Source organism: Petaurus breviceps, unplaced genomic scaffold, assembly GCF_028583685.1.
Source record: "Petaurus breviceps papuanus isolate PSGF00001 unplaced genomic scaffold, PetGlider_PUasm1.0 138, whole genome shotgun sequence".
NCBI classification, from domain to species: domain Eukaryota; kingdom Metazoa; phylum Chordata; class Mammalia; order Diprotodontia; family Petauridae; genus Petaurus; species Petaurus breviceps.
Genome location: NW_027185694.1, coordinates 3,221,515 through 3,240,266, shown reverse-complemented (window position 1 = coordinate 3,240,266; position 18,752 = coordinate 3,221,515). Strand labels below are relative to the sequence as shown.

Below are 18,752 nucleotides of genomic sequence, written 5' to 3'. Positions count from 1 at the left end.
TTCTGATTCCAAGCCCAGCAACACCTAGCTTCCTGCATTTGGTTATACAAGTATAGAGAATATTTATGGAGGCTATAGATAATGTGTAGTATATACACTCACATACGTATATATCTATAGATGTCGATAAAGAAAATTTCTTCTACACATTTTGTGTCTCAGGATGCCCATAACCCATTTTACACTCCTGAGGCAACAGGCATAGTGACAACACCAGTCTTGGAGTTAAGACCTGAGTTCAAATCCTATCTTTGAGCCACATTAACTATCTGCCTTAGATAAATAGCTAAACCTTTCAGGAGCTCAGACAATTCTTTAGTCTTAAAGTTACAGCTTGGATGTCTCTGGGCATCCAGGGAAAGGTTTTCTCCACCTGGAATTCCCAAATATAATGAAGTCAAATGCCTAGAACAAAAAAAAAGCCTCCTCTTCTTTGAGAACTGAGCTGATCTAGAACAGAGGTGATGAGATTTGTATGAAGTCTCCAAGGCAAACCACTTCAATGTCTTTCCCAAGAAAGCCCCAAATGGAGTCACAGAGTCAGACACAACTGAAATGACTGAACAACAACAGGAAGTCTCCATGCTCTATAAACCTCTAGATCACTTCAGTAAAGGATGCCAAATGAGCCACAAAATTAAGCCTCTTTCTATAGGTGCAGGTCCCCAAAGAAATCAATTAGTGCATATACAAGCTATATCAAATTGCTTACCATCCTAGAAAAAGTGGAAGGGAGGGAGAAAACTTGGAACTCAAAATTTTATTTTTTAAATTATTATTAAAAATTGTCTTTACATGAATTTTAAAATATTACTAAAAATAAAAAATAATTTTTTAAAAGTGAGAAAAAGTTGGGGCAGCTAGGTGGTGCAGTGAATAGAACACTGGCCCTGGAGTCAGGAGGACCTGAGTTCAAATATGATGTCAGACACTTGACATACTTGCTAGCTGTGTGACCCCAATTGCCCTGCCCTCCCCCCTCCAAAAAGCAAAAAAAAAAAGTGAGGAAAAAGTCAGTGAATAGGCTTAAAACAGCATGCTTTGTCTTTGCCTCATATTTAAACTTTTTTCCATAACTGGTTCCAAAAAGGGAAGCCTGTATTCCCTACAGGCAGATAGATATTTAAATGCACTATTGCTGATAGGGAGCATCAGTAGAGCTGAAGACAGAAAGCTCTAGAACCATGGTAGCTCACCTTTTTTAGCTTTTTGATGGTCACTTGAAGATCCCCTACTTCTGCTTCATACTGACGTTTGAGATCATTTAGCGCCTCTTCAGCTTTTCGTTTCTCCTAGAAAATAGACATTTCACAATAAGATCAAATGCTCATTCATCCAACAAACATTTATTCAGCCTCTATATAGAGGGTTGTGCTAGGTGCTGGGCAACAGAAAAACTTAGATAATTTACAGAATTACAGAACTTTAAGGTTTGCAGAACATAGTACATATGTTATCTCATTTGATCCTCAAAACAAAACCTGGCATGTTGGTATTTTGGGGTGTCCAGAGCAACCCTAACCCTCTTTATGGGTAACCTCTTCCAAGTAGAGCCCATCACTACCTTAATTTTACTGATAAGGAAACTAAGGCAGAGAAAGGATAAGTGACTTGCCCAGTAATTGTCTGAGAGAGAATTGGGTCTTACCGATTCCAGATCCATTATTTTTGACTACTGCTTCCAATTAATTGCTTCAATAAGACATGGAAAATGCTCTCAGGAAAATTGTAATCTGATAGAAGACAGAAATACCTAACTACTAAAATATGACATTTTGATTAAATAGGTATAAAATAAATGATTCTCTGAGGTCCGAAGGGAAGCTAAGTAGCATAGTGGACAGAGTGAAAGGCCTGGAACCAGGAAGACTTGTCTTCCCAAGTTCAAATCTGGCCTTGGACACTTACTAGCTGTGCATCCTTGGGCAAATCACTTAACCCTGGTTGCCACAGTTTCCTCACTCATAAGAAATGAGCTGAAGAAGGAAATGGCAAACCACTCCAGTATCTCTGCCAAGAAAATTCCAAATGGGGTCTGGAAGAGTCAGACATAACTGAAAATTTAAAAAAAGACTGAGGTCTAAAGAAGATACTTAATGAGGAGGGAGGTTTCTAGGAAGAAGGTGAGCTTTATGGGTAAAAGCTCAAAAGTAAGAAGAATGAGTGAAGATAATCCAGGGAGAGACAAAGCCTGAACAAAGACACCAAGGCAATATACCTCAGGCTGTATTTGAGGGCTGAGTTAATGATCTTAAAATAAACAAACCCTATGTGAAACATTTGGCTTTTATATAAAAGCAGAATCTCTGAATTTCAGTGTTAAAATGGATTGTAGAATACTCCAAGTGTAAACTGTACTTGCAAAGGAATTCTTTCTACAACATCTCAAAAAGTGATCATTCACCTTTTGCCCAAAGGACTCTAAATGCAAAGGAATGTATGACCTCCCAAAGTTTAAAAAAAGAAGAAAAGAAGCCACAATCTCATCCTTTAGGCAGCATACAATCAAACACAATAAAAAAATGAACAGCTAATATTTATATAGTATTTTAAGGTTTACAAAGTACTCAATATATATTTTCTCAACAGATCCTCCAAACAACACTGTAATGGAGATACTGTTATCATTCTAACCCTTGAACAGATGAGGAAACTAAGACTAAGAGAAGTGCCCGACCCTGGGTTATACAATCAGTATGTGTCAAAGGAAGGACTTGAATTATTGGCGTTGAGGCAAGTTCTCTAGTCATTAAATCACACTGACTCTTAGATGAGCAAATGCAGAGGGGGTGGGGGGAAAGGGGGGAGGAAAAGTAACTAGAAAAGAGAAAGTAGTAAAAGATTCACATCCCCCAGTTGTGGTGTTAGAAGTCAGAAAACAATTAGAGAGTGCAAAGTAAAGAAAGAAATTACTTTTTCAGGAGTTTGACCCTTTGTAATGAGAATGGGAATTTGAAGACATTCCCTGCCCCTTAATAAGACCTAGGGGGGAGTTTGAAGACCTCCCCTGCTTTGAAAGTAAACTCTGCCCCCTAATAGGCTGAAGGTGGTCACATGGAGCCTGTGTTGGGCAGAGTTTGCTAAAGTGTGTAGCAAAGCCCACAGGAAGCAGGTAGTCAGAGCTAGCGAGAAGGTGGGAGAAAGAGGACACTCATTAAGGGGACAGAGAGGTTTGTGAATAAATACTGGTCTTGTATTGGTTTGTGGGAAGGCTGAAGGATGCTGTGGCTCTCAGCATTATTATGGCTTCTGAATTATCTTTGGTACTATGATGGAATCAGCTTACTGGTTTTGGAATTCAATTTTCTGGTGTCTAAATAAATGCTTCAGTTCTATCCTCAATCTGGAGAGTTTGGTATATTTTGCGATTGAATGTCATGTGATACTTATAGTCATGGTCTTTATTGTGATTATGGGCGCTATAAATATTGCATTGGCACTACACCCTGGAAGAAAGAGGAAGCAGAAGTGAAGGGGAAGATAAAGTCAAGGGGAAGAGGAAATAAGGGGAAAAGAAAGTAAAGGGGAAGAGGAAGAGAGAAAGTAAAGGGGAAGAAGAGAGGAAGAAGGCAGAAGAGAAGAAATAGCATTTATATAGCCCTTTTAGGTTTTCAACATTTAGTTATCTGAACTGATCCTCACAACAATCTGTGAGATACCTGTGATCATTATCCCCTTTTTGCAGATGGAGAAAGTGATACAGAAAAGGCTAAAGTGACTTGTTGCACATATCTGTGGCCAGAATCCAACTCAGGTTTTTCTTACTCCCAGTTTAGCAGTCTATCTGCTACTCACCAGCTTACCTGTCTCATTATAGCTGAGAGCATGGCAGGGTCAAATGAAACATTCTCAAGGATAGGAGATATTTGTTGGTTGGAAAAAGTAAGAGGAGATGATCAAGTTTTTGGAATAGATGGATCAGAAGCTAGAGTAAGGAGTCGGCCTTGGAAGCTCCTCATGTGCATGGTGTGGAATATGCTGTTTTATCTATTTCTTGTACTGTGTTTACAATTTCTTATACACCATACCTTCATTAGTTCTTGTGCTGTAGTAAATGTGTTAAGTAGCTGGAGGGAATGAGGGCTGGTGGAATAAGGGGGGAGGAGAGAAGATAAAAAAAGTAAGACAAGGAAAAAACCATCCATCTCAGTGTCAAAAACCAAGCAATGATGGGGAGGTGAGAAGGAGGGAATACAGAGGGTCTTCTGAGGTATAGAATAGGGAAGGAGGAACTCATGACAGATTTCTGGATTTCCTCAAGAAAATAGGAGGGAAATACTGTTGAGAAACAAGAAGATCGTGCATAATGCACAGGACCAAAGAGAAAATATTTGAAAGTCATTGTTTAGTCATGAAGTGAAGAAAAGAGATTGAAGTGTAGCATGAAGTAGAGGGAAGGGAGTAAGGATAACAAGGGTGAAAAGGTTTTCAAAAAGTTGGGAAAGAAAATTGAGTATGTATGTAGTCAAAGGAAAACTTTTGTTGAATAGAGAAACAGTCCCACATCTAACCACTGACCTGATTCTGGATTCATGGACATGGGTTCAAATCCTGCCTCTGATAATTCTTACTTGTATGACCTTGGATGTATCACTTACCCTCCGTGGGCTACATTTTCTTCATATGTGAAATGAGGGGGTGATATTAGATGACTTCTGAGGTCCCCATCTATAAAATGAGCTAGAGAAGGAAATGGCAAACCACTCCAGTATCTTTGCCAAGAAAACCCCAATTGGGGTCACAAAAATTTAGACTCAATTGACAAACTGAATGAACAGATCTATAATATGGCAGCATCTGTGATATTCATATTCTTATCTTTTCTGATGGTTAAAACAGTTTTCCTGACTAGGACACTCCTTAAATTGGACAAGAACAAAAGGGCCATTATGATTTGAGCCATCAATTGCCTACGTGACACTCCAGTTTTAGAAAGCAAAGACAGCACCTTAAAGGAAAAAAAAAACTCCCAATATCCAGCTTCTCCTGTTTCCAATTAATTCAGCAACATTTATTAAAAGAAAAACATCTTGCAAATGATGGGCTTAGATGGGCTCCAAATAATGAACCACAGTGGAATCCCAAAGTAAACTGTGTAGTCACCTTCTTCACAGGGCTGACACATTTACAATCAAATAAAATTATATACCCCAATAGCCAGCACCTATCACTATGATAGCAAATCACTCTGACGCCAAGCTGCTCTGACAAAGGTACTATGTTACCACGAGCAATACAGCAGGAGGAAGACATTTTTAAGAAATGTTAAACCCCAGTTGTTCTCAGATCCGAAGTATGGAATATGTCAGTTCGATGCAGGAGGGGCTGAATGTGAAGGTCAGGTTTGACAGACAGGAAGTGTGAACAAGTGAACCCAAATTACAAAAAAGGCTGATAATGTGCTAGGTTTTAAAGGGCTCTCAAAATGAAAAGAAGTGAAATGTCAAGCAGGAGGGCAGCAGAGGAGGTGAGCGAGATTTGTGCACATCTAAGTAAAGTTGTTAAATTATATTTCAAAATCTATTAAGGCGGCCCATTAAATTATAAGCTGTGACTTTGGAGAGCAATGAGCCATAACTTCAGGCCATGTGACTATGGAGTTCTCAGCATCCAGAAACTATCCCCTCTGACAAAACTTGCAAGAATTCTCCATATTATATTTTCATTGAGTGCTCCTTAATTGCAGGGTTTTCCTGATTCCTAATAATGTACTTCTGACTAGGAATAGAGAAGCTCATGCCTTTCACTGAAATTGACTTCTTACTTTCAAATTGTCTGCCAGGGTAGAGCCAGGTGGAACAGAGAATAGAGAGCTGGACCCGGAATCAGGAAGACAAGTTCAAACCTGGCCTCAGACACTTACTGTCTAGGTGACTGTGAGTCAGTGATTTAACCCCTCTGCCTCAGTTTCCTTAGTTGTCAAATGAGAATAATAATAATACCACCTTCCTCCCAGAGTTATTCTATCAATTGAGATAATATTTGTAAAGTGCTTATCATAATGCACATTGTAGGTACTTAATAAATGCTTCTTTCCTTCCTTTCTTTGTGACCCTGGGCAAGTCACTTAACCTCTGCCTGCTGCTCAGTTTCCTCATCTATAAAATGAGGATAATAATAGCACCTACCTTTCTGGGTTGTTCTCAGTATAAAATGAGATATTATTTGTGAAGTACTTTGGAAGTCTGAAAGCACTATTCTTATTATGGTCACTCTTACTACCCCTGCTGCTGCTGCTGCTGCTGCTGCTACTACTACTACTCCAAAATGATTCTGTCAAAAGATCCACTGGCACTCCTCATTTCCCTCCTTTCTCATTTTATGTCCTAACAATCACAAGCACTTGCATTCACTAGTTAATAAAAAAAAAATTTCCCTAGTCTCCCCCAAATCATAGGAATTCTAGATCTAAACAAGGGACCTCTAAGGTCATCCAGTCCAATGCCTCCAATTTTACAGATGGAGGAACTGAGTCCCAGGTATACTAAGTGACTTCCTCATTGTCAAACAGGTAATAACTCCCAGTAGCAAGTATTGAAGTTTCATCTTCTGATGCCAGGGCCAATACCATACTGCTTCCTTCCAAATAATATAATCAAAAGGTTTTAAGAAAAAAAAAACAGAATTAAGAAAATTTTGAAAATTCAGAAAATTCTCTCTGCTTTTCACTTTCTACTCAATTGAAGAAAAGCAGACAATAAAAATATGGAGTCACCCAGAATTTTTTCATTTGGGCTCATGTCCTTCCACAGGGATTCTTGAGAAAGAACACTGTCTCTTTAGTTACAGGACCCAGGTTCACGTTCTGTGCAGCTTTGGCAAAGTAATAGCATTTCTTTGTCAGCCTCACTGTCTCTTCTCATCTCTCTCTCTCCCCCTGTCTGTCTCTTTCTCTGTGTCTCTCTGTCTGTGTGTGTGCACGTGTGTGTATGCATGTGTGTGTGTGTGTTAGATCAGAGCAAAGATTATTAACTTTTTTGTGTTACAGACCTTTTGGGAATCATAAGCCCTTCTCACAATCTTTTTTTTTTTAACTTAAAATTACATTCATAATTTAAACCTCTTCTCCCAAAAGCAACGTTAAAAGGCCAGAATGTGTAAAAACTCCCCTAAGGTGAGTTATTCCACCTCTCTGAGTGTCCTTTCATAAAGAATGCTTAGTGTTGCTATTGTTCAGCTGTGTCTAACTCTTCATGATCCCAACTTGGAGCAAAGTTACTGGAGTGGTTTGCCATGGCCTTCTCCAGCTCCTTTTTTTTTTTTAAGCAATTGGGGTTAAGTAACTTGCCCAAGGTTACACGGCCAGCCAGCTTTTGTGTGTGTGCGTGGGGGGTGGGGGGGTTAAGTATCCGAGGCCGGAACCAATCTGGCACTCTTACTCACTGCGCCACCTAGCCATCCACCTCCTTTTATAGAAGAGGAAACTGAGGCAAACAGGGTTAAGTGGCTCACCCAGGTTCTCTATCCTCTGTGCCACCTAGCAGCCAGAACCCTTAGAACTAGGACACAAATGACCGTCATTCTCATGACAGTCTGGATAACAACATCTATAAAGCTATTTAATATTTGCAAAAAACATTTTGCATACATCCTCCCATCTGATTCTCAAAACAGACTTGTGAGGCAAGAAATGTACTTATCCCATTTTTATGAATGGAGAAATGGAAGCTAAAAGTGTTGAATGATTTGCTCACCTACACTCTCACCTGGGCCATGTTTGTGCCAGGATTCAAGTTCAGATCTCATAGTCAACATTAAGGACAAGAAGAAACTTCAAAAATGCATCGTTCCCATTCAGGATGGTTTCCTATGGTTTATACCAATACTTGTTTTTCCCTACCCCATCATTACCATTAACTTAAAACATCTGAGCTATAGCGGCTACAAAAAGCAAATAGAAAGGAAACTAGACTTGGAATCATCTGTAAAATGGGAACAATCACATGTACTACCTCCAGGAGAGCTGCCATGGAGATCAAATGCAATAATATGCCTAAAGTACCTGAGAGACTTTAAAGTGGTAGAGAAATATCAAGTATTTTTATCATGGTCTTCCAGTTCTCCTCATTTACTTTTAATCCATCAAGATAATGAAAGGTAAAAGAAAGTTTAAACTTCTACTTTTAAAAGAAAATCCATTTTCTGACTTTTCAGCAGATGTGTTTTGCAAGCATCTATAAGGTAAGCATGTTAGTGAAGGGAAATATATCCTAAGAAAAATGAAATGATTTTTCACCTGAATACCAAAAATAGAATATTGGGCTGAGATTCAGAAAAAAACAAATTAAACCCTGCTTCAGTCACTTAACATCTATAGGCCTTAGTTTCCTCATCTGAAAAATTAAGGGGATGGATTCAATGACCTCTTGCCATAAATCTATGATCCTATATTTTCTATGTATAGATCTCTTTACATTTTCTGAACTACAGCTGCACCAAGCATATGCTCTGCATTCTACAGCCAAGTGAAACTGAGGTACTGTTAAATAATGACTTCACCAAGTCCCCTCAAAAAACCAGTATCAGAAATTGGCCTCCTTATTTCAAATGCACAGGGTTTGGCTCACTCAGCCATAGCTACTTAATATACTTAAAATAATTTCACTGGGTGTAAAAAAAATGAAAATATCAAATAATTCATAAGGAGCAAATGATCCTGATCTATCATATGTATTTCCTTTTAGCTAGATAGAGGCGAAGTAAGGTTTTAAATGAGATGGGGATAACTATCAGCATGACACAACCTAAATCTCTTAAGTGCTATGTTCACCAAGGTTAAGTATTTTACAGGGAATCACAGAATGCTCTTCCAAACATCAGTGCAATAGTCCCAAAGTAGATAATCTCCATAAAACTAAGACAATAAAACCAATTATACTATTTCCCTCCAGAAACATTTTATTTTCTTTGTCCCCAGGGCAAAATCAGAAAGGGGTTTCATCTTGCTTGCTGCTTACCCAGAGAAGACAGCAACGGTAGGAGCCCTAAACTCTAGGACTAAGTGTATTATGAAGCAAACATGCAGTGGTGCTACTGGGCAAAATTATAATTTCAATACTGAATATAAAGTCTTGTGATGCATTGTTATTCATTATCAGAAATCTATGTACAAGATGAAACAAAAAAAAAAGAATTATCTTTTCCCCTACTGAACTGAAATACTAGCTAATGTGGGCAAAAGTACCAATTCATAGACAACCAACCAACCAGCATTTGAGCATCTCCTATGTGCCCAATACTACGCCAAACTCTGTGGATGTTATAAAAGCATCCTTAGCTATTTGGCAACTTCACTTAACTAGAGCCCACCTAAGAATCAGGCAGTAAACAAAAAAGTGATCTGAGAAGCCAAAATAGAAGTCACTAAGCACATGTAAGGATTCTAAGGGCTATAATTAGAAAGTTTCAGCTTGCCCTTGCTGGGCCTATGCAGTCTCATTTAGACACAGTTCTAACACATGTGATTACCTTGTCTTTTGGGTCCTTCATAGAATAGAAGCCGCAAATTAGAAAAAAAAAAAGAGTGGCTACTAGAGGCAGGCACCCTGACAGAAGGAAAAATACTGCAGGGAAGGAAGAAGACAGGACATTTATGAAAAGCCGATATGAGCAACTCAAAAAGCAAAGCAATCTAGGGTCACTTAGCAGAGGAGCCAATAGACAGGTCCTGAGGGCATCACCATGTTATAGAATAGTATAACTGATAGTAATATATAGTACAGAATAGCATCTTATTCATAGCTATATAGATTCATAGTGGGCACAGACAGTAAATAATAGTAAAATAACTGATGTTTATAAACATGGCCTTGAGTCTAAGTTCAGTGATGTTCAGAATATTCTGCTCAACAAGAAAGGGAAGTAAATAGATTTTAGACTTCTCAGCCAAAATAGTTAGAATGTAGTTTTAATGTTTAAAAGGATAAATCTTCTATTATCTGGTTCCTGAACTTTTTACGCTTTAAGACAGGAGCCCTGACCTCGGGAAGCTTATAGTCCAAAAGGTAATTCTGAATTAACACAAAGGAAACAATCAGAGAACTGTTATGAGAATGGGAATTTAAGATCTTCCCCGCCCCTTGGCTAGGCTTAAGTGACTCTGAGAACCTTTCCTGATTTGAGAATATACTCTGCCCCCTAATAGGCTGAATGTGGTCTCATGGAGCCTGTGGCGGGAGGCTTGTTTTTCAGGAATGCCCAAGCCTTGATGCTTTGTGATTGGGCAGTGGGTTAAGAGGGTTGTGACATTCTCTGAGCCAGGAGAAGGCTATATATACCCTGATGTGAGGTTTTGTTTTGGGGCCCACTTTGAGAAGAGTTGTGTGATTTGACCAGATGAGACTCTAGGCAGCTGTTGAGCCCCCTGGCTTTGAAAACCCAGAGGTTGGTGCTTCCCTCTCTGGTAACTGACTAGGTATGGATGTAATGGTTGGACAGCTGGAAGCCTGTTTGCTGATCTGTTTCTCTGTATTTTTCGTCTGCTTGTAACCTCTGTATTCTCTGAAGTTTGGGGTGCTGACCTTTTACCCTGAACTAGGCAAATGACATATGTTTGATTAAAGGAAGATTGTTAACTCATTTTGAGTGACTTTCCTTTAGAAAAGCAGATCTAAGAGCCTGTACTAGCAGCCATCCTGGGAATGCTGGGGTGCTTGCTACTACAAGAACAAGTGGTGAAACCACATAGTATTGAATTAAAATGACAAGTAGGAAAATTTTAGTCTTCATGAAGTAATGTCTCATGGAAGAGAGGGGGGTCTTAAGTTAGGTACCGAAGAAGCTTGATAAACTGAACCCTAACTGGAGAGTTTTTATGATGCATAGAAATGCGAAATAAAGCTGGATAATCAGAGTACTGAGAGTGAAGTCAGATAATGAAACCACAGTGTCAAGCAGAGGAATTTAACCTTGATAATAAAGCAGCATTTTACATTTTTCAGTAGGAAGTGATGAAAAGTACAGATAGGCCACGTGCCCAAGGTTATAAAGATAGTCATTGTCAGGCCTGAGAGTCATTGAGCTCAGATTCAACATCAAATGAGAAGAGGGAGAGAGAGGAGAATGCTACTCTTTTATTCTCCATATGGAAACCTACGTTGTGAACTCCAGAGATATATCAAAGAATGTTCTGAACCCTGGGACTGAATGGCAGTGGGAAATCAAGGGAGATTAGGAGTCCCTAAATAAGAAGAGTTTTAAATCTGAGGGATTAGAAAGGAGCCAAGTTTGCACAAAGAGGGGAAGGAAAGTATTGCAGTAGATAGAGTACTGGGTCTGCAGTGAGAAAGATCAGAGGTGAAAATTGACCTCAGACACTTACTAGTTGTATGACCCAGACAGGTCACTTAATCCCGGCCTGGATAAATCTGGATAAGGAAATAACAAACCTTTCTATTATCTTTGCCAAGAAAGCCCCAAGGACAGTTGGTCCACAGGGTCTTGGAGAGTGAATGAACAACTACCACCACCTACACAATGAGACAATAGGAAAGTCAATGGTGCCAGTGAAATGATAAAAGTGGAACTGAGTGAGGTTATCATTAAAAGCCTGGGGGAAACATACTAATGTTATCTAGAGACATTGCTTTCCACTTTTTACTTAATGAAAAAGAAGAGTCTGGATGGAAATCATTTCCTTCAATTCACGCTGCAGTAGCAGCAAACTATAATGGAAAAAAAAAAAACTGGCTAAGTTCCAGTGCATAACAATGAAATTTAGAGATCCAGTTTGAATTCTATTGAAGTTACAATTGGAAACTAGCTGCATGTATCCTTGAAATAAACAGAAATAGGAACTCTCTGCTTTGACCAACTCTGCATCAATGCTAATAGGTAGCAGGAGGAGGTAACCTCTGGGGATGATGGCAATACCAGATACTTACATCTTTCCTTGTTTTATGTTCTGTGGCTTGGACTCTCTGATCCATCTCCTCTTCCAGTTCACTTAACTGCATGGCTGCTTTGTCCTGGGCTCTGAAAATTTAAAAGGGCACACACTCTGATTCACCTCTGTTATTTGAAAACAAAATAATGAGAGAGACTCTCTTCATTTGCTTCATGTGCACACACACGTTCTGAAATCTAACCACCCCCAAGAGATATGTCATTGAATAGATAAACACCAAACTGCTGTGGCTGGCAGTTAATCTTTACAATATTTGCCTCTTTAAATCATGTAACAACCATAACCACCAATCATGAAAAACTCATATTTCTATGGAGCTTTAAGATTTACTTTAAGATTTTACAGCATTTTCCTTCACAATTATCCTCTGAGGTAGGTTAAAAAAATATTGTTATCTACACTTAACAAATGGGTAAACTGAGGCTAGAAGAGGTGAAGTGATATGCCCAGTGTCACAAAGCTCATAAGCATCTCATCTGGGATCCACACTTCAAATCTAGCATGTTTTGCTATGAAGACACATAGCACCAACTTTGTGTTGGTGTCACCATGCTAAGTCATGTCAGTGACACTGACACCATGTCAGTCACCATGCTAAGCATTTTACAAATATTCCATTTGATCCTCACAGATCCTGCTGTCTTTTGTTCTTGAAGAGGATGACAACAGAGAGGTGATGCCATGATACTCAAGAGAACTGAATTTAAGTGAGGAACAGCTGTGCAAAGTTACCAGCCTCACTTTCTCCTCCAGAGCCATCTGGGTCCAGTGGCCTGATACAGATCAGCATGACTGGAGATGGCCCAGGAGGCAGTGGAGGATCTTGGCCTTTTCAAGCTAAGGTCTGTAACAGGTCTCAGTCTGACTGAGGAAACACCCATTCATTGATTAAGGCTTAATCACCGCAACCCTGAAAGTTAGATGCTGTTAGTATTCTGGTTTTGTAGTTGAGCAAACAAAGATTAACTGACTTTTGCCAGGGGTCACACAGCTACTAAGTGTCTTAGGCTGGATCTGAACCCATGTCTTACTGACTCCAGGTCCAGAGCTCTTAACAAGTGTACCACCTAGCTACAAAGGTAACAAGGACATATCTGTTAAACATATTTTATAACTCAGTTATAGCAACCATATCATAGGTTTAAAACAGGAACAAAAACTGGGGCAGGGGAAGAGAATAACAAATTCCCCAAATGAGAAAACTAAATTCTAGTAAAAGGCCCTAAAATTCCAGTCCATGGAAGATGAGTTTATACTTTAACCAGACTTTGGTTCTTAACTTAATCTTTTAAAAATCTGAAATCAGGGAGTAGGATTGGGAAAGGAAAATATACTGAAAGTGGTTTGAGTTTTATCTTAATACTCAACTAATTTTAAAATCATTTCATGTATCATTCAGTTCCCAGTATTTCAATACTATGGGGAAAGGTAAGTAAATGAAGTATATGAACTCTAAAGAAAATCCCTTTTAGCCTAAAAATGATATGGTTTTAGGTCTGTATTTAAACTTATCTCACATACAGGCTGCTCAGGTTATGGTGGCTTGATTCTATCTGTCTTATTTTTTTCCTCATATAGTCAGTTGCTAGTTGAGTACAAACATTAAATATATATGTGTGTGTGTGTGTGTGTGTGCATATATAGGTATGTAATATGTTGCATATTTAGGTAATTTCCTGAATTGCATGATTACATGTGTTTATCTATAGATATTTACATTATTTATATATTTGTATAATTTTATATTTTTATATATTTAATATAAATTTGAGAGAGAGCATTATTTACTCTAAGCATTCAATTTATAACAGACTAAATTTCACAGAATCATTTATCAGTTGGCAAGGACCTTGGGATCATCTATGTCATCTTACACCTGAATGGGAATCCAATCTGTTGTCAAATCTTGCTGTTTTTACTTTCACACAATTTCTCATCCATGTCCCCTTTTTGCTATGTGATAGTCACAGTTCTACGCTAGGCCCTCAGACCTTTCACCTGGATTATTGTAATAGGTTCCTATTGGTCATTCTATCTCAAGTCTCTTCCCACACCAGTCTTTTCTCTATTCAGTTGCCAAAGTATTTTTTCTAAAGCACAGGTCTGGCAATGTCACACCCCTCCAGCCTCATCTCAATGAACTTCAGTGGCTCCCTATTACCTCCAGGATATAAAATAAAAATCTCTGTTTGGCATTTAAAGCCTTTTCCAATCTGGCCTCATCTCACTCTTCCAGTCTTCTTACCATTTAATCTCCTCTATATAGTCGATGATTCAACTACACTGGTCTTCTTGTTTACACAGCAAGACTTCCACTATCCCAACAATGTCCCTCCTCCCCACCCTCATCTCCTGGCTCACACAAAGTTTCAGCTCAGATGCCACCTCCTTTGGCAAAAGGCCTTTCTTGGTTCCTTCTCCACCCTAGTCTTCCTACAGGTACCTTCTCTCAAAGGTTAACTTCCATTTACATTGTATGTATCTTATATACACACAATTATTTGTATGTTGTCTCCCCTATTAAAATATGAGATTCTTGAAGTCTGTCTCTCTTTTCATGCCCAGTGCTTAACAGAAGACTATCTGGTAGACACTATAGTACTGGTGTTGTTTAGTGATGTCTGATTCTCCCTGACCCCACAAACCATAGCAAGCTGATACTGTCCACAGGGTTCTCTTGGCAAAGATATTGGAGTATATCCTTCTGCAGTGGATTCAAGCAAATGGAGATTAAGTGACTTGCCCAGGGTCACAAAGCTAGTACATGTCTGAAATCATATTTGAATTCAGGTCTGCCTGACTCTGGGCCCAGTGCTCTATCCACTGAGCTACCTAGCTGCTTATTTCTGCTAAATAGTAAGCATTTAATAAAGACTTATTGACCAACAACAGTACTTCTGACAAGTGGTCATCCATCCTCTGCTTGAAGACCTCCAGGGAAGGGCTTACCTTTCAAGGTAGCACAAATTCTTCCTAACTTCTCCCAGTGTAAACCATCTGTCCAGACATCTGGTTTTAAATTTTAACATCATTCCTCTCAAAGAAAGAACTAACAGATCGAAGCATACTATTTCTCAATTTTTTTCATGGTGGTTTTTCTTTTTACCTGTATTTTCTACCACAACATGACTAATATGGAAATAACACTAAAGTCCTTCCATTCTCAGGGAGGGGAGAGGGGGAGAAAATTTGGAAGTCAGTTTTTAAAAAACTAATGTTGAAAATTGTTTTTACATGTAATTGGAAAGTTTTTAAAAAATAAAACATTATTTAAAAAAATAAATTTAACATCTATTCTCAGCTGTCTTAAGTGACTCAAAACTACTTTTTGAAAGAATTGTGACTGTCAGTACCATCCACTTTGAATTTCCTGAGTCAGAACCACTCTCCTCAAAGCTTCTAAAGAGGCCAGAACCTTATCCTTTCTCCACAATTTAAAAAAAACATTGGTTTTAGGAGAAAATATTTCTTCATAAGACCATTATACTTCTTTCAAAATCATTACTGATCCTTATAACAATTGCATGAATTATATAGGATAGGTATTAATCATCTAATCAATAAACATTTATTAAGCATCTACCATGTTCCTGGTATTGAGCTAGGCTCCATTTCACAGATGAGAGAACAGGAAGTGAAATAATTTGCCCAGTCTTATAGTTAATAAGTGATAAAAAACACAGATGACAGAACTACAAAAGGGAATTCCTTCCACTAATTTTCCACTAACAATTCAGCTTGCTTTAATCAATCTAGAGGTTTAAAATTTTTTAAATCAATTTTTAAAAATAAAATCAAGTGGTGCATATTACAATGCTAACACTATTTCAGAGAGGCAGCAGTTATCAATATGTGATCCAGGGACCCCAGTGGGAAGAAATATGGATCTCAAGACTTTTTTAGGTAACCCACAAAGTGAAAATTATTTTCACAAAAATAATATGATGTTTTAAACATTTCTAACAGTAAATATTGACAGTTATCAGACATATAAACAAAAACTCTTTGAGGTCCTCAATAATTTAAGACTGTTAAGGGGAGTCCTGAAATCAAAAAGTTTCAAAACTGTTGGCATAGAGGATGGAGAACAAGCCTTAGGGCTCAGGAAAAGACTTGAATTTAAGTCCCACATAGGGCAGACATATACAGGCTATGTTACCCTGAGCAAGTCACAGAGACCCTCCTGCGGCCCATGCCAAGAAATTCTCTAAGACTGTGTCAGAGCAATTACTAATATGAATTGGTTGAAGGGGTTTCCTCACTGAGTGTACCTTAAACCAATGATATCTGAGGAAATTTTACACACACACACACACACACACACACACACACACACACACACACACATACGCATACACATATATATTTTAAACTACCTTTTCACTGCGATGGCCAGGTTTTCTATCTCGGTACTTTGAAGTCTGATCTCTTGGATAAAGTTCTTGATAACATGTTCGTAAGGTTGGATTAATCTTGGCTCCAAAATGTTGATGTTCTGATACAGAACGCTAACTTGATCTTTTCTGCCAAAGGAAAAGAAAAAAACATCAAGTGTCCATTTGCAGAATGAACACTTTACAAGCAAAGCAAATTTAAAGTATTAAAGTAGGAACCAAAGTAACATGGTATAGCAAGGCTGCCTAGAACAGAGTGAGTGTGTTAGGAGAGCAATGAGAAATATGGTCTCAGGGGCAGGGCAGAACCTAATTCTGGAAGCTTTCTCTATTTGGATGGAGAAATTTATGGGAAAAGGATAAGATAGGGCCAATGAGTGTTTTCTTAACAAGCATTTTGGGCTGCTAGGTAGCGCAGTGAATAGACCACTGGCCCTGGAGTCAGGAGGACCTGGGCTCGGATCTGGCCTCAGACACTTAACACAAAAACTAGCCATGTGACCTTGTGACTTAACCCCAATTGCCCTAAAAAAAAATAACAACAATCAGTTCAATGAATATACATAGAAGGCTTTGAGCAGAGCTAATACTTTTTATCTTTTTATTAATTACTACATTGGTTCATTTTTCTGCACAGTACATGTATTCCTTGGACTGCTTTCTCACTCATTGAATAACAAATCAATTTTTCTTTCTTTGATCCCTTATGGGGAGTCAGCTGTGATATTGTCTAATAACATTAACTTGAGCTATGATTCTACTGTTATCATAGCAGTGCTTCCTAAAACAGAAGTTAGAGATTTTGTTATTTGGAGGCAAAAAATTACAGTTTCCCAGAAGAAATGGACAACTTTGGGGCCTAAAATAACAATAAAGTCACATCCAAATAGCAGACACTTATCATAGGATTTAGAGCTGGATTTGGGGGAGCACAACCACGTCATGTTGAAGAGATAGAAAATGAAAGTAACAAAAGAAAAGTAGTTTCTAATAGGGCAATGAAGAAGGGGAAGGGAGGAAAGAGAAGAAGAGAGAGAAGGAGGAAAAAGTGAAAGGAAAGATAGGAAAGACATAGGCAAAGGGAGAAGGAAAGAAAGGAAGGAAAGTGAGTAGGAGAGGGAAGGAGAAAAGAGGAGGAGGGGAAGAGGAAAAAGAAGGGAGGGAAGTAAAAAGAGGAAGGGGAAAGGGGAAAGGGAAAAGAGGACAGTAGTTTGTTGTAAAGATAAATTAAGGAAATATTTTAAAAGCACTTCAAAAACCTTAAAGTAGCATAAAATGCCAACTGTGATTTTTTAAATAAAAATTTGTCACGCTTTATAGGGTTCTTTTCATGGCATAGATGGTGTGCCCAGCCTGAGCATCCTAGAAGACCTTTCCCTTCCATGACCTACTTACACAGGGGGACTTCTTAGCATGTATCACAATCTCAATATATGTATACTTTCAAGCTCTCAACTTCCAACATCTACAAATTTGTAGTAATATTTCAAAGTACTAGCTGCTGTTCACTAGCATCCAAATGGCGTCCAAACTTCTTTCTGCATTCATACGCTGCCACACAAGTATCAGATCTGTACCATAATAGCTAGCCAGCTACACAGAATGCAGTCCCTTATGAGATGTGGTTAATTGCTCCAATCTTAGGATGGTTTCTACCTGGCTAATTTTCCAACCCCTATAACATTTTCTCCTGCATGAATTGCTCTAGTTTACAGAGACTGCATTTCACAGGCTGGGAACAAACAGTAAATCAGAAATCAAATCAACAAAGTTAAGTTTCTGTTATATTCTTAGCACTTTAAGACACCTGAAATATCAGCCATTATGTTTTCCCACATACTTTGTGTGTGCGTGTGTGTGTATAATTTTTGTTTGCTTTTTGGAAGGGAGAATGCAGGGCAGTTGGGGTTAAGTGACTTGCCCAAGGTCATAAAGCTAGTAAGTGTTAAGTGTTTGAGGCCAGATTTGAACTTAGGTCCTCCTGACTCCAGGGCCAGTGCTCTATTCACTGTGCCACCTACCCTCTCCTTTGTTTATATTTAGTAAAAAGTTGAAGAATTCTAAAATAGAAGAAAGATAGGTCCCACTTCATTCATGAAATGGAATGTTTTCTCTTGATTAACAAGGTAGTCCAGAAGGTTTAATACTGCACTAAGACTTTTAGACATCCTGTACCTGAGAACTGGGTTCAGTCCAGGGGTATTCGCATATATTTGTTTGCTTGTTGGTTCCTCCATTAGATTGTGAGCTCCCTGAGGACAGGATTTTCTTTTGCCTTTTCATAGCTCAAGCATTTAACACAGCACCTGGCACATTGCTGTTGTTCAGTCCTGTCTGCCTCTTCTTGACCCTGTAGACCATAGCGCACTAATACAGTCCATGAAGTTTTCTTGGCAAAGACACTGAAATAATTTGCCATTTCCTTCTTCAGTGTTTTGAGGCAAACAGAGGTT

At 38.6% G+C, this 18,752-nt stretch overlaps 1 protein-coding gene across 1 annotated transcript in view; it reads right to left on the bottom strand.

Moving 5' to 3' along the window:
• Positions 1-18,752, bottom strand: part of RASEF (RAS and EF-hand domain containing) — a 127,201-nt gene that overhangs the window by 61,663 nt on the left and 46,786 nt on the right. The window contains exons 2-4 of the mRNA XM_069064455.1: positions 16,282-16,428; positions 11,883-11,973; positions 1,197-1,292 (exon numbers count right to left, since the gene is read on the bottom strand). Coding sequence (XP_068920556.1) covers positions 1,197-1,292; positions 11,883-11,973; positions 16,282-16,428 — 334 coding nt within the window. The remainder of the gene's footprint in view (positions 1-1,196; positions 1,293-11,882; positions 11,974-16,281; positions 16,429-18,752) is intronic.